The 17,056-nt window shown below is 45.0% G+C and overlaps 1 protein-coding gene across 1 annotated transcript in view; it reads left to right on the forward strand.

Moving 5' to 3' along the window:
• LOC137536798 (zinc finger protein 91-like) overlaps positions 1–17,056 on the forward strand; it is a 100,807-nt gene that overhangs the window by 7,880 nt on the left and 75,871 nt on the right. Inside the window, exons 9-13 of the mRNA XM_068258998.1 lie at positions 2,209–3,182; positions 5,804–5,902; positions 11,171–11,227; positions 13,213–13,332; positions 13,448–13,579. Coding sequence (XP_068115099.1) covers positions 2,209–3,182; positions 5,804–5,902; positions 11,171–11,227; positions 13,213–13,332; positions 13,448–13,579 — 1,382 coding nt within the window. The remainder of the gene's footprint in view (positions 1–2,208; positions 3,183–5,803; positions 5,903–11,170; positions 11,228–13,212; positions 13,333–13,447; positions 13,580–17,056) is intronic.

Consider the following 17,056-nt stretch of genomic DNA (forward strand, 5'->3'; position numbering starts at 1 on the left):
TGCCCTTAGTATAGGATAGCTGGGTATATGTGCCCTTAGTATAGGATAGCTGGGTATATGTGCATGCAGTACAGGGTGGGCACGCTTACCTCCCTCCAGCTCCAGCGGTGGCGTCCTGGTCTTCACCCCCTCAGCCGCGGCTGCCTGGAGGGCAGATATGCAATTCGGCGGCTGAGGGAGGCTCCGGCGGGCAGCGTGAGTGGAGGCAGAAGTTTTGCTTCCAGCGGCACGCCCCCAGCCATGACACTGCGTCATGGCAGAGCCGCCAGGTTAGCTAGGTATATGTGCCCTTATATAGGTTAGCTGGGTATATGTGCCCTTAGTATAGGTTAGCTGGGTATATGTGCCCTTAGTATAGCATAGCTGGGTATATGTGCCCTTAGTATAGGTTAGCTGGGTATATGTGCCCAGAGTATAGATTAGCTGGGTATATGTGCCCTTAGTATAGGATAGCTGGGTATATGTGCCCTTAGTATAGGATAGCTGGGTATATGTGCCCTTAGTATAGGATAGCTGGGTATATGTGCATGCAGTACAGGGTGGGCACGCTTACCACCCTCCAGCTCCAACGGTGGCGTCCTGGTCTTCACCCCCTCAGCCGCGGCTGCCTGGAGGGCAGATATGCAATTCGGCGGCTGAGGGAGGCTCTGGCGGGCAGCGTGAGTGGAGGCAGAAGTTTTGCTTCCAGCGGCACACCCCCAGCCATGACACTGCGTCATGGCAGAGCCGCCAGGTTAGCTAGGTATATGTGCCCTTATATAGGTTAGCTGGGTATATGTGCCCTTAGTATAGGTTAGCTGGGTATATGTGCCTTTAGTATAGCATAGCTGGGTATATGTGCCCTTAGTATAGGTTAGCTGGGTATATGTGCCCAGAGTATAGATTAGCTGGGTATATGTGCCCTTAGTATAGCATAGCTGGGTATATGTGCCCTTAGTATAGGTTAGCTGGGTATATGTGCCCAGAGTATAGATTAGCTGGGTATATGTGCCCAGAGTATAGATTAGCTGGGTATATGTGCCCTTAGTATAGGTTAGCTGGGTATATGTGCCCTTAGTATAGGTTAGCTGGGTATATGTGCCCTTAGTATAGGTTAGCTGGGTATATGTGCCCTTAGTATAGGTTAGCTGGGTATATGTGCCCTTAGTATAGGTTAGCTGGGTATATGTGCCCTTAGTATAGGTTAGCTGGGTATATGTGCCCTTAGTATAGGATAGCTGGATATATGTGCCCTTAGTATAGGTTAGCTGGGTATTTGTGCCCTTAGTATAGGATAGCTGGGTATATGTGCCCTTAGTATAGGATAGCTGGGTATATGTGCATGCAGTATAGGTTAGCTGGGTATATGTGCCCTTAGTATAGGATAGCTGGGTATATGTGCCCTTAGTATAGGTTAGCTGGGTATATGTGCCCTTAGTATAGGTTAGCTGGGTATATGTGCCCTTAGTATAGGTTAGCTGGGTATATGTGCCCTTAGTATAGGTTAGCTGGGTATATGTGCCCTTAGTATAGGATAGCTGGATATATGTGCCCTTAGTATAGGTTAGCTGGGTATTTGTGCCCTTAGTATGGGATAGCTGGGTATATGTGCCCTTAGTATAGGATAGCTGGGTATATGTGCATGCAGTACAGGGTGGGCATGCTTACCTCCCTCCAGCTCCAGCGGTGGCGTCCTGGTCTTCACCCCCTCAGCCGCGGCTGCCTGGAGGGCAGATATGCAATTCGGCGGCTGAGGGAGGCTCCGGCAGGCAGCGTGAGTGGAGGCAGAAGTTTTGCTTCCAGCGGCACGCCCCCAGCCATGACACTGCGTCATGGCAGAGCCGCCCCTGGCCTCTCAGCCGCGCCTCTCTTCTCCCCTGATTTGCCGCGCTACGCTATCAGTCAGCCGCAAAATTCAATTGGACGCGGCCATAAGGCTGCGATCTACCAATCAGGCGGTCGCGATCTACAGGTAGATCACGATCAACTTATTGGGCAGCCCTGCTGTACACCATATGAAAGGCCCACCTCCATTTCGTACTATAACAGTGCTCTCAGTATATGTTCATACAGTAGTTTCTAATTCTTTTTAATTTATTGAATTTTCAGTTTTATCTATTTTTATGCTAGACCTCTGACAACTTTCAGCTAATAGCTGCAACCTATATGACTCCACTGTACAAAGCAGTAACTATGAATGTGCTTTTCACTGTGATATTATTTCCCCAGTAGATGGACAAGATATTGGTAACACCTCAGAGGGACATCTTATTCTTCCTCCAGATTACAATACAGAAGATGATGGCATCACACAATATTTTCAAGCAGGAAACCCCATTATTGGAAATTTACCTCACAGACTTTATTATAATGAGCGATCACCAGATTGCCTTAACCCTGAGGAATCTTATGGCACAGCACGTCCGGTTATCCCAAATATCTATACAAGCTGTCACGGTGCTGATAGATCAGACAGTGCATCTAATCCTGAGCAATCTTCCTCCAGTAGACCTTTTGCTGTTAGTCACGAAGGTGAGAGGAGATTTTCATGTTCTGAATGTGGTAAACGTTTCAAAACGAAATCCTTTCTCATAGTACATCAGAGGGTGCACACAGGGGAGCGGCCATTTTTATGTTCAGTGTGTGGGAAATGTTTTGTTCAGAAATCTCAGCTTCATACACACCAGAGAACTCACACGGGTGAGCGCCCTTTTTCATGTTCATGGTGTGGGAAAGGTTTTAATCAAAAAAATAATCTTCTTACTCATGAGAGAAGTCACAGAGGTGAGTGTTCATTTTCTTGTTCAGAGTGTGGGAAAAGTTACATGTATAGGTATCAATTCCTGACACACCTGAGAAGTCACACAGGTGAGCGTCCCTTTTCCTGTTTAGAGTGTGGGAAGCGTTTCATGCAGAAAAATCACCTTCTTACCCACGAGAGAAGCCACAGAGGCGAGTCTCCCTTTTCATGTTCAGAGTGTGGGAAAAGCTTCACTCGGAAGGAATCTCTTCTTGCGCACCAGAGCAGTCACACTACTGAGCGTCCTTTTTCCTGTTCAGCCTGCGGGAAAAGCTTCAGCTGCAAAAAATACCTTCTTAGGCACCAAAGAATTCACACAGGCGAGCGTCCCTATTCATGTTCAAAGTGTGGGAAATCGTTTGCTGCGAAACAAAATGCAATTAACCACATGAAAAGAACACACGCTCATTGATACTGATGCCAGTTCGTGAAAATACCATTTTTCCCTACCCAAAAGCTGTAGGAAAAGTAGGCGGAGTCACCTGCTGATTTTTTTTTTTCCTCTTTTGGCCTTTAGTGGCGAGATCCTTCTGGCACAATTCCTCTCTCCTTTCATGGTTACTTTTGTGTGCTCTACTGACAGCCAGGCAAGTATACAGCTTGCCTTTAATATTCTATTATGTTAGGGGAGCTGTCATTAGCACAGCAGCCTATTATTTGCTCTGCTGTACTCTTCTCCTGCTGAATACCGGAAACATCCAATGTATGTCCTCAGATTACTCCCTGAGTAACCAGGAATGTATTCTCTCAGCGTTCTTTTTCACTAAACAAGGTCCCTGGCTGTGGGATGATGTAAAGGCTGTAGCAGACTCTACTAGCAGAGCACCGAAAAGATGGGAATCAGGTTACTAGTGAGTAGTCTGAGGGCCTTTCACACTGGTGCGGTGTGGTGGATCATTTTACCACACCTCACCGCTATGCTAATGAAAGCCTGCTTTTATACAGCGTGCGGTGTGCCGGAAGTCCCCGATCTACTGCGAACGCATACTGATGTTGCCGCGGGACCTCTGCGGCAGCCCGGAAGTCATGTAAGTCTGTGACGATGCAGGGATTTTAAAAATGATGGCAGTGGCGGTTTGGTGTGCTTTTGTGCACTTCTGTATTTCGGAAACCGGAAGTGACCGCAAGCGAGCGTCACCTCCTGTTTGGATCTGAGCCAGAAGGGAATTATTGCATACTAACGCGGTAATCCCTGTTGGCCTGTTTTTGCCAGTGTGGTGTTTTTCGGCCCCTGGCCGCCAATCTATAGTCTGAAACTGGCCTGTTTTAAGTTTGGTGGGTGTGGTTCCCATAGCTGGAGCAGGGTGCAGTAATCGAACAAGAAGAGATATGAAGGTAGAGTTAAAGTGTATGCGAGGTGACTTGTGGCAAGGTGAGATAAATATGTATCAAAAGTGCCAAACATATTAATAACTAGGCTTTGTTCCTTTTTTTTCTCTTTCTGCACAAAAGAGTTAACCTTCAGGCATGCAAGTGACAGTTTCTCTCCAGTTGGACTCTTGATGAATTTTTAGCATAACACTCACTGATAAGGAATTATAGCCATAAAACTCTTTAACAGAGAAGAGCTTCTGAGTGCAGAGAATAGATTAAAAAAAAAGGTCAATAGTTCATAGATATTTAGCTCTGGTACAGTTGTTAGACCTGCATTGAGCAGAGACAGTGTAACGATTGGTGTAACACAGAGAGGGTCTGATTACCGGTGATCTGCAGTATCACCGAGAATACAGATATATACCCGATTATTGATGATCTGCAGTATCACTGATAATCAGATATATCTCTAACGTCTGGACACCTGGATAATAAGAGTGCTTGGTGCAACAGAAATACTTTGAGGACTGCACCTGAGGAGCAGGTGCACAGCAGTAAGGAGTACTGCACAGTAACACGTTCCTTCCGCAAGCCTGAGACTCTCCCGAGGGAGGGGTCAGGCTAGGAGTAGGAAGGACAGAGTGTGAGTGACACCAAGGAAGGGTGTCACCCACAGGTCTGTGAGCTATCTCGTGACTGAGGAGATAGCTCTCGAGGTCGGGCCAGCCGGGTCGGCAACAGACAGACAGATCAGGGACAGAGACAGGAGACAGATGCGGAATCCTAAGACAAGCAGAGTTCGGCAACAGAGTATCAGATATAGCGAAGTACCTAATCAGAGATCAGAAGAGTAGTCAGGAAAGCAGAAGGTCATAACAAATAATCAACAATGCCTAGTCTTGGGTGTGAGCTCCTTGATCATCAATACCCTGGAACTGGTCTGAGTATAACTAGATGGTAAAGCTAATTCCTAGTCTGAGGTGTGAGGTCCCTGGTCATCAACACCTAGGAACTGGTCTAAATAATAACACAGATAATATACAGTTTTCCCTAGACTGAGGTGTGAGGTCCTTTGATCATCAACACCCAGGAACTGGTCTAGATAATATCACAGACACTGACAAGGTCTGAGTACTACCTACCACGTAGTCATCGCAACGCCAGACACCAGAGAAATGACCAGCACCCAGTATATATACACAAGCGCTCTCCAGCGCCTCCCCTAAGTGCTGGACCAATGAAACCTGATAGAATTGTCAGCTGATCTGCTAGATCAGCTGACATCCTTCTGACTGCCATAAAGGCTCTGCCTCTCAGCGCGCGCGAGCGCGTCCTTCTGAACCTGTGTGGACTATCAGTCCCAGCCACACCAGACGTGTTGTAATGCATCTGTTGGTTTGAACGCAGGGCCAGCCGCACCGCTGTCAGAGCATGCGGCGGTTTCCCCGCGTTCAGCCATACTGCTAGTGGTAGGCCCATGCGTGCAAACCGCCGCGTCGGACGCGGAATCCGCCGCCTTGTTCACTGGGCATGCGGCGGTTTCTCCGCGCTCCGTCAGGCTAGTGGATGCAGGCCCATGCGCGCAAGCTGCCATGTTGAACGCGGAATCAGCCGCCTTACTCTGAGTACTCGCGGCGGCTTTTCCGCGTTTTCTCACAGACAGTTAAACGTTAAAGAGGAACTGTAAGGTGGAAATTAACTCGCCACCAGTGTGAAGTTGATGGCAGGTTTGTCCGGGAAAACCCAGGTGTTAGAGGAGAAGAAAGTCCTGCAGCCAATGGAAATCCAGCTGAAATGGTGAAGCCCCAGGTAAGTGTCAGTTTTATCTTTCTTATACATACCAGAGAACCCCTTTAAGTGAACATGTGTGGTTACCCACAGTGCACTGCCACTGAATATGCAAATTATCTCTTTATGCCTCTGAAGCCAGGCTAGCACCCTGAACTGCTGATGTCTAGCAAGCCTAAAGCTTATACATTTCACAGTGCTACACCAACTCCACATGCAGACAGCCAGTTTGGAACTTTTGGTCCTCTTCAGTGCATGGTAGGGAGTGATATGGCTGTATGGGGATAGGGCTTGGACCAGTACAACACAGTAACCAAGCAGCGCCGGGTGACCCAAAACCACTAGGAGAGTATAGGGGGCTAAAAGAGACCGAAAAGCCCTCCTACTAAAAAGCAATGCTTGGTGTGATTTGCCTTCTTAAAACAGAAGGACTTTGCGGTAATTCAACTTTAAGTGAACATCTGTGGTTACCCACAATGCACCACTACTGAATATGCAAATTACCTCTCTATGCACCTGAAGCCAGGCTTGCATCAAAAGAAACTTTTTTAGTGTTCCCCCTGCAAGGAATTGTGCTGCACTTTGTTGTGTGTAAATAGGAGATGTAATAATAAAATATATTGCTTCCTGTGTTAATAAAATTGTATTTGTCACTTTATGCAGTTGTCAGTTTTACTGTACTTTAATGCCTTGTACACACAATGCAATTTCCCATCAGATTAACAGTCGAATCAATTATTTCCAACAGGTCCAATCTGATTTCTGATCACTTCTGTACAAAATCAATCAGGAAAACTATCGAAAATCAGATCTAAATAGATTGTTGTGGTGCCATAGACTCCAATTCAAAGGCCTGCCACATGGTACCCGCTCAGCAATGCACTGCCAAGTCTGCATCGCCTCTGCGTCATTGACTCACCGTAGGTAGTGTAGCTAGTCTCATAGAGACTAATGGCCTCTGTGATGGGGGAGGGCACTGCAATGCAGCATTGTGACGGGCCTAAAGTGAGGGATATGGGCGGCTGCCATATTTATTTCCTTTTACACATGCAAATTGCCTGGCTGTCCTGATGATCCTCTGCCTTTAATGCTTTTAGCCATAGACTCTGAACCAAGCAATACGGATCAGATGTTCTGACAAAAATCTGACAACATTAGCTGCATGCTTGTTTCAGGTGTGCAATTCAGATACTACTGATGCATATAAGATCAGCAGGACAGCCAGGCAACAGTTATTGTTTAAAAGGTAATAAATATGGCTGGGAATAACCATCATCCAGCAGATGGTCAGCCAATATCAGCCAAAGTGTCACCTCTGCAGATATCTTTAGCTAATCCAATGTGCAACATAAATCCAGAACTTTCCTTAGCTAGCACTTCTCATCAGGACCTCACCATAGAAGACAGTGACTATACCCAGGGCTGAATTTACAGCTCAGGAGCCTATAGACACATAGGCTCTGGTGCCCTAAACTCTGCCCCTTAACACTGGCCACACTACTCTGTGCCCCCCTCCTTTATAGGTAGGCAGATGTGCTTCCCTTCTCCCTTATAAATACCCAGATGTGCCCCTGCTATAGATAGCCAAGTGTTGTCCACTGCAGAAGAGAGAATCTGTCATTGCTGGAACGTCAGTGCCAGTGAGTTCTCGGCTGCAAATAACACTCCGCTTGCACTCTGAAGAGGGAGGGAGAGAAGGGGGAGACTTTGTGAGCTGCTTCTTACACACAGGTCGCCTGTAGGCATGAGCCTACGGATCCTGTAGGTAAAATCCGGCCCTGATTATCTCCCATGTAGACCGATCCGTTGTGGGGGATCAGTTCAGATGATAATCAGTGTCTATTGTTTGTACCAAACAGTGACTAAAAAACGAATCCATTCAAACTACTTGCATGTTGCATATCTTGCATTTCCGGGTCCTCATTTTTAGGGTTCCAGTACTGATCAGATAGGAACAATGTAATTGTGCTATCACTGCATTCAAATGTGCGCCAGCAATGCTCACTTGTCGCTAACCCTTAGGGATGACTCGTTTGTCGGCAACCACAATCTAGTGTGTGTAGTACGTTTCTTCACATGTATACTGTGTTGTACTCCCTGCTGTCAGGTGTGACATGAGCTGTACCATCACTCAACTGGGAGACACCCATCACTGCCAGTATACTGGCAGTATATCATATCAATAACCCAGATACAAATGTGCACAAACACAGATTTTCATCGGTTTGCTCCAAGAGCCATATTGCATACCAGCTATGATGCCAGTGAGACTAAGTGAAGGAATGTTCACTGGATTGCTGTAGATCCAGCAATTGCCGATTATGATGAGCCGTGTCCATCCAACACACTTCTGAAGCGCTTAATTCTATATAGGACCTGAGGCACGGAACACACTTGACTGTGCGCGTTTTCTGCACAGAAAAACTCATGTTAACCAATGGGCTAGTTCACACATGATGTTTTTCGCGCACAGAAAAAAAAATGGACATTCTGCATGATGACTGCACATTTTGTCAGTTTTCTCTATCAATTACATTAGCTGCAGTGAAAAAATGTGTGCGTTTTCCTGCAGGCAAACACAGTTAGTGTGCAGAAAAAGTACGCAGAAAAACGCGTGCAGAAAACTGAGATTATCTAAATGTTAAAAATGTTGCCTGTTTCAGGTGAATGACTAGTTTTTTTTTATTATTGTCTTTCACAGGGCACTTTCTAGGCTGAATTGTTCCCAGAGTGAGGGTGTAGAAATTGTGCGCCCTCCACTGCGTGCTTGCAAACTACAGTGGTTTGCAAAAGTATTCGGCCCCCTTGAAGTTTTCCACATTTTGTCATATTACTGCCATAAACATGAATTTATTTTATTGGAATTCCACGTGAAAAACCAATACAAAGTGGTGTACACGTGAGAAGTGGAACGAAAATCATGCATGATTTCAAACATTTTTTACAAATAACTGCAAAGTGGGGTGTGCGTAATTATTCAGCCCCCTTTGGTCTGAGTGTAGTCAGTTGCCCATAGACATTGCCCATACCTCCCAACTTTTTGAGATGAGAAAAAGGGACACTTAAGCCACACCCCTGGTAACACCCCCACCACGCCCCTAGTCACGCATGCCATAAAGATTTCATAAGAAAAATATGTTGTTTTATAATTCAAACCTCACTGGTCCTTTCTATCCTGGTTCATTTTCCTTCATATTAACACTTTACAATTAGTAATATATCAATTTAAAGGGTGGGAAAAAAGTTTAGAGTCAATCAAACACATTTTTAGTAGAGAACTACATATATTTCCACAGAAAGAGGGACAGAGTCCTGAAAGAGGGACAAATGAGGAGGAAACAGGGACAGAGGGACAGGGCTCCCAAAAAGGGACGGTCCCTCCGAAAGAGGGACAGTTGGGAGCTATGATTGCCTGATGAGTGCTATTGCCTAAATAGAGTGCACCTGTGTGTAATCTAATGTCAGTACAAATACAGCTGCTCTGTGACGGCCTCAGAGGTTGTCTAAGAGAATATTGGGAGCAACAACACCATGAAGTCCAAAAGAACACAACAGACAAGTCATGGATACAATTATTGAGAAATTTAAAGCAGGCTTAGGCTACAAAAAGATTTCCAAAGCCTTGAACATCCCACAGAGAATTGTTCAAGCGATCATTCAAAAATGGAAGGAGTATGGCACAACTGTAAACCTACCAAGACAAGGCCGTCCACCTAAACTCACAGGCCGAACAAGGAGAGCGCTGATCAGAAATGCAGTCAAGAGGCCCATGGTGACTCTGAAGAAGCTGCAGAGATCTACAGCTCAGGGGGGGGGGGGGGGGAAATCTGTCCATAGGACAACTATAAGTTGTGCACTGCACAAAGTTGGCCTTTATGGAAGAGTGGCAAGAAGAAAGCCATTGTTAACAGAAAAGCATAAGTCCTGTTTGCAGTTCGCCACAAGCCATGTGGAGGACAGCAAACGTGGAAGAAGGTGTTTTGGTCAGATGAGACCAAAATGGAACTTTTTAGCCAAAATGCAAAACACTATGTGTGGCGGAAAACTAATACTGCACATAACTCTGAACACACCATCCCCACTGTCAAATGTGGTGGCAGCATCATGCTCTGGGGGTGCTTCTCTTCAGCAGGGACAGGGAAGCTGGTCAGAGTTGATGGGAGGATGGATGGAGCCAAATACAGGGCAATCTTGGAAGAAAACCTCTTGGAGTCTGCAAAAGACTTGAGACTGGGGCGGAGGTTTACCTTCCAGCAGGACAACGACTCTAAACATAAAGCCAGGGCAACAATGGAATGGTTTAAAACAAAACATATCTATGTGTTAGAATGGCCCAGTCAAGGTCCAGATCTAAATCCAATCGGGAATCTGTGGCAAGATCTGAAAACTGCTGTTCACAAATGCTATCCATCTAATCTGACTGAGCTGGAGCTGTTTTGCAAAGAAGAATGGGCAAGGATTTCAGTCTCTAGATGTGCACAGCTGGAGAGTCCTAAAAGACTGGCAGCTGTAATTGTAGCAAAAGGTGGTTCTTCTACAAAGTATTAACTCAGGGGGCTGAATAATTACGCACACCCCACTTTGCAGATATTTTTTTTAAATGTTTGGAATCATGTATGATTTTCGTTCCACTTCTCACGTGTACACCACTTTGTATTGGTCTTTCATGTGGAATTCCAATAACATTGATTCATGTTTGTGGCAGTAATATGACAAAATGTGGAAAACTTCAAGGGGGCTGAATACTTTTGCAAAACACTGTATTTATGATGCAGTATTCAGTCCCCTAGTATAGGTAGTAAGCTATAGGTGCCCCAGTATAGGCTAGCCAGCGATAAGTTCCCAAAGTATAGGTTAACCAGAGGTGACCCAGTATAGGTTAACCAGCCATAGGTGACCTAGTATAGATTAACCAGCCACAGGTGCCCTGGTATAGGTTGGTTGGTCAGCTATAGGTGCCCCAGTATAGGTTAACCAGCCATAGGTGCCCCAGTATAGGTTAATCAGTTATAAGTTCCCAAAGTATAGATTAACAAGCCAGAGGTGACCCAGTATAAGTTAACCAGCCATTGGTGCCCCGTATAGGTTGGTCAGCCATAGGTGATCCAGTATAGGTTAGTCAGCCATAGGAGCTCCATATAGCATAGTATATTATATATAGTATAGTAAAAAGTATGTGCCCAGTCCAGGCAGGTAAGGAAGTTGTGAAAATGCTACAGTAAAGGCTGCAGTTAGTGTATTCTCCACAAGGTGGCGCTGCTGGCACTAATAATCTGAAGGCACAAGCAGGAAGATAGAGGTGAAGTGGGCGGACGCACAGAGAAGACGTTGCTGGGTTTATCCGAGGTAAATAATATTTTCAATAGTAGATTTGTGCCCAGTGACTATGGCGGCGATCAGGGTGGAAATAGTGCCCTAATGCCATGAGCAGCCCCTTCATGTGCAAACTCCAACCCATGCAAACTGCCCTCTGTGTGACCCCGGTATAATCCCCCCCATGATGCAGACCCTTCTAGGTGTGCGCTACAGACGTGACCTAACATTCCTCTTCCTTGTTTTTATTTATTTATATTGCTGTGCAGTGATCAGAACTAGCAGGGCTAGACCTGAAACTGGCACAGGGCTAATCAGAGTCTGAATGTAATAATGAAGTATATGACAGCCTGAGAAATTCATTAGTTTGACCTTGTGAGAAGTTCTGGTTTTGTACTTGTAAATTCTGGTCATCGAAGAGCAAAATATTCACTTGCAGTTGTATTGTGTTCTCTACACTTGTTTGTACTTTCCTCTTCTCTATTCAGCCCCTCCATGTACAGGATTCCACCTGCCTGCCAATGCCTCAGTGTACAGTCCACCGCATGCTGCAGCCCCTAATAGTATTATCAGATCTCCCCTAATATGCTCTACTTCCTATCTATGTACTGTATACTGCAGCCCCCTCCATGTACAGAGCCTCCCCCTGCCTGCTATTCCCTCTCTGTACAGTGCCCTGCATGCATTGCTGCAGAATCGTATTAGGTCCCCCCTAATATGCCCCTCTCCTTATCTATGTGCATGCCCTTCCCCCATACTGCACGCCCCTCAGTACACAGGGCCTCCCCCTGCTTGCTAATCCCTCTCTGTACAGTGCCCTGCATGCTGCAGCCCCTAATAGTATTATCAGATCTCCCCTAACATGCTTATCTCCCTATCTATGTACAGTATACTGCAGCCCCCTCCATGTACAAGGCCTCCCCTACCTGCTAATCCTTCTCTGTACAGTGCCCTTCATGCTGCAGCCCCTAATAGTATTATCAGATCGCCCTTACATGCATCCCTTATGTCTGGGGTTTCCCACACCCTGCATGAAGTTTGATACCTACTCCCAACATATATATTCCCCTGTTCAGCACCCCCTTCTTCACATGCAGTCCCCTCATTGTTCCCTCCATACACAGAATCTCCCCCAGTACGGTATACCTGCCTCATGCTCTGCAGAGTTGCCAGGAAGTAAGTGTTCTGTATACTCACCACCTACTCCAGTGGCCATTGCCCACCGACAGAAGTGATCCTGTCTGCCCTGATCATCAGATTATGATCTGACATGACTGTAACACAGAGGACTGAGGAAGCTCTATCATTGGACAGCTGCCATCAAAGTAATCAGGGGTGATGTCGAATGCTTTCCTCGTACCAGATTTGCATGGGGTTGCTTTTTTGTGGTGGGTAGGTTAATGGTAATAAGGCTGGGGATAGATAAGTAGTGGGGCTCATAGGTGTACCTGGGGGTGGGGGACTGCACACGAGAACACTAGACATGTAGTGGGCTGTACAAGGAGGAAGGTAGCTGGGAGGGTTGGTATCATGTGAGTGTCAGGTGTGCCCATGTTTCATCTCCTGGTATCTGCTCTATCACTGAATACTGATTATTCACCATACACCCTCAGCTTTTATAGAGTGCTGTACATTACTAGATGTGAGAGGGTTTGGGACTGCTCGGGTTAAGAAGAGAAAACTTTGTATGAGGAGGGGAGAAGAGTATGCAGTACAGAGGTGGGAGACAGAGGGTCCTGGTTCATGTAGCAGAAATGTAATTCTGGGACTTGTAGATAAGTACCTGGAGGGACATGCTGGGATTTGTATGAAAAGTCAAGTAGTGTTCTGCATGGCCAATAGAGTGGTTGGTCCTCTCTATTGGCCTAACAAGGTGATCAGTTCTTCCTCCAGTGATATGGACAATTTGCGTCACAAGCAAGTATAGCAGAAGCAGCCTTGTCATGTATCCCCATCCAGATATAAAACCCATACATTTACAGTCCAGATATGTCCCACCTCATATTATCCCTTTACAGAGAGGAGCCTCCTGTATAGACCACAAGACCATGTCAATGAGGATGGACGAGGACTGGAGTCGAACGTCTGAGAGAATATTTAATCTCACTTTGGAGATCATCTACCTGCTGACTGGAGAGGTGAGGAAGATTCTGGGAGGGTCAAATGACAATAACCTTATGACCGTTAAGACACACCTAACTGGAGAGGTGAGGAGGTTTCTGGGAATTTCATGCTTTTGCTCTTCCAATACAGGTCTTTCCACTTGTGAAGCCTGGTTATCGGGTGACGATCACAGTGCCTTTATGTCACTTCCTGATATCCCAAAAAAGCAAGCAGAAGATCCTAGAAGTCACCAATGAGTTGATTCAGCTGCTGACAAGAAAGGTGAGCAGTGCTGGGAATTATGGGATGTATCCAGTAATGGCATGGTGGTGCCTTGTGATGTGTGTCAGATTCTTCTAATATCTAGTGTACATATCATTAACTTATGGGCACAACAATCCATTGTGATGTGTAGAGTGGGTGACTTTGGCAGCAGTTCTAGGGTGTGGTCATGAAATCTGCATACACACTAGCACAGGCATGGGCAAACTTGGCCCTCCAGCTGTTAAGGAACTACAAGTCCCACAATGCATTGCAGGAGTCTGACAGCCACAGTCATGACTCATAAAGGCAAATGCATTGTGGGACTTGTAACAGCTGGAGGGCCGAGTTTGCCCATGGCTGCACTAGCAGAATCTATTTCTACTGGAGATGATCTGTAACATACTACAGTCCTGGCAAAAAGTTTTGAGACTGTCAAAAATATTAGTTTTCACAAAGTTTGCTGCTAAACTGCTTTAGATCTTTGTTTCAGTTGTTTATGTGACATACTGAAATATAATTATAAGCACGTCATACGTTTCAAAGGCTTTTATTGACAATTACATGAGATTTATGCAAAGAGTCAGTATTTGCTGTGTTGGCCCTTCTTTTTTAGGACCTCTGCAATTCGACTTGGCATGCATGCAATAAACTTCTGGGCCAATTCCTGAATGATAGCAACCCATTCTTTCATAATCACTTCTTTGAGTTTCTCACAATTAGTTGTTTTTTGTTTCTCCACCCGCCTCTTGAGGAATGACCAGAAGTTCTCAATGGGATTAAGATCTGGGGAGTTTCCAGGCCATGGACCCAAAACTTAAACTTTTGGTCCCCGAGCCATTTAGTTATCACTTTTGCCTTATGACACGGTGCTCCATCGTGCTGGAAAATGCATTGTTCTTCACCAAACTGTTGATGGATTGTTGGAAGAAGTTGCTGTTGGAGGGTGTTTTGGTACCATTCTTTATTCATGGCTGTGGTTTTTGGCAAAATTGTGAGTGAGCCCACTCCCTTGGATGAAAAGCAACCCCACACATAAATGGTCTCAGGATGCTTTACTGTTGGCATGACAAAGGGCTGATGTTAGCGCTCACCTTTTCTTCTCCTGACAAGACTTTTTCCAGATGCCCCAAACAATTAGAAAGGGGCTTCATCGGAGAATATAACTTTGTCCCAGTCCTCAGCAGTCCATTCACCATACTTTCTGCAGAAGATCAATCTGTCCCTGATTTCTTTTGGGAGAGAAGTGGCTTCTTTGCTGCCTTTCTTGACACCAGGCCATCTTCCAAAAGTCTTTGCCTAACTGTGCGTACAGATGCGCTCACACCTGCCTACTGCCATTCCTGAGCAACCTCTGCACTGGTTGCACTCCGATCCCGCAGCTGAATCTTCTTTAGGAGATGACCCTGGCGATTGCTGGACTTTCTTGGACGCCCTGAAGCCTTCTTAACAAGAATTTAACCTCTTACCTTGAAGTTTTTGATGATCCTATAAATTGTTGATTTAGGTGCAATCTTAGTAGCCACAATATCCTTGCATGTGAAGCTATTTTCATGCAATGATGGCTGCATGTGTTTCTTTGCTGGTCACCATGGTTAACAATAGAAGATCAATGATTTCAAGCATCATCCTCCTTTTAACATGTCAAGTCTGCCATTCTAACCCAATCAGCCTGACATAATGATCTCCAGCCTTGTGCTCATCAACATTCTCACCTGAGTTAACAAGACGATTACTGAAATGATCTCAGCAGGTCCTTTAAAGTGAACCTCCGGACTAAAAATCTACTCAGCAGAACTGAAAAGGCTTGGTGTTTCTTTAACAGTTTCACAGCATCAGAACTTTTTTTTCTTACCAAAGCATCATTTTTAGCTGCATTTTTACCTAAGCTCCACCCATCAAAGAAAAAAAGCCCGGGCGGTTTTCCCCTGATGCTGTGCAGAGCATGATGGGATTTCCTATGTTGTTAATCACGTTGCCTAGCAACTGGGAGAGGTGCTCAGGACACAGGACAGTTGGAACTGTGTCTCATGTACCCTGTCACCTCCTTTCAACCAAAAAGATGGCTGCCATCATGAAATAAAAAATGTGCCTGTTCTTTTAAAACAGTGTGGGTAACATATTATATTACTTATCTATTTTAATTAATATAACTAATGTAACTTAATGACAGTATGTTTGTTTAGGCTGGAGTTCCTCTTTAATGACAGCAATGAAATGCACTGCAAATGTTTTTTTGGGATTCAGTTAATTTTCAAGGCAAAGAAGGACTATGCAATTCATCTGAACACTCTTCATAACATTCTGGAGTATATGCAAATTGCTATTATAAAAGCAGCAACTTTTCTCATTTCCAATATTTTTGACAGTCTTAAAACTTTTGGCCAGGACTGTACTAATTCTGCCTTTTTATTTTCCTCTGTAAAATGAGCAAGGACCTCCACATGATCTCCAAAATGCACCTGGAGTGTCTGGTCCCAACGTTTTCCAGAGCTAGTTGTAGTTGGTGGCTATTGGCACCTGTTTTTGTAGCAACCCCACTTCAGCCATTTCCCTGCAGACTATGCCATTTCACCCCCGATGTTCTGTTCCACTCAGTCTGCCAAGAACTGCACTTTGTTGTCCCTGAATATAAACAGGTAAATGGTCATTGGCCATTTGCAAGGATTTCAGAACTAAGTGATTTCCTACTACAATGTTGAGTTTGTACTTCTAAGTTGCAATCCATGCATTATTTTATCACTACTTTGATACTTTTTTTCATTGTATCTAATCTATCAGATTAGCATGGTGGTGTTGTGGATATCACTAATGCATTGCAGTGCTGGATCCCCAGTTTAAATCTGGGCCAGGTCACAGTCTGCATGGATGTATGTATGTCCTCTCTATGTTTGAATGGGTTTCCTTTAGGAACTTCAGTCTCTTCCCCCATTTCAAAAATATAGAGATATGTTAATTAGCTTCTCCAAAAACCTTAAACTATGATGTACATATATGTTTATGGTAGGGATGACACCATGAGCCTTTCTGAGGGACAGTAGGTGACAAGAATCTATGCTGTGTAAAGTGCTGCGAAAGATGATTTTAGCGCTATACTGTATAAATTCATGAATAAAAAATTGAGGCATACAGATATAACATACACCCCTGGTAACCATCAGTTATTCACCAGGGCTAGTTTATGTTTTTACATGGTAATAGTCCTTTAGCACGTTAACTAACGGGTGCTACAGAGAAGTCCTGCCTGCAACCCTCTGCGCATGTGCCCGGTCACACTCACATTCCATCATAAACAAGCTGAAATAATGTTTACATCGTTAATGGGTTTATAGACCACAATAGTGATCACATGTCAAGTTTCATATTATTTCTTTGGTCTTATTGTACTGTAATATATTTCCAAATCTTTAACATCTAGTGAGGCCCTTAGCTTTGCTGTTGAGGGGATGAACCCGAGGCCCTGTATACTTGGCATGTTTTGCCAATCTGGTGACGTTC

The sequence above is a fragment of the Hyperolius riggenbachi genome, chromosome 10, assembly GCF_040937935.1.
Source record: "Hyperolius riggenbachi isolate aHypRig1 chromosome 10, aHypRig1.pri, whole genome shotgun sequence".
Classification (NCBI taxonomy): Eukaryota; Metazoa; Chordata; class Amphibia; order Anura; family Hyperoliidae; genus Hyperolius; species Hyperolius riggenbachi.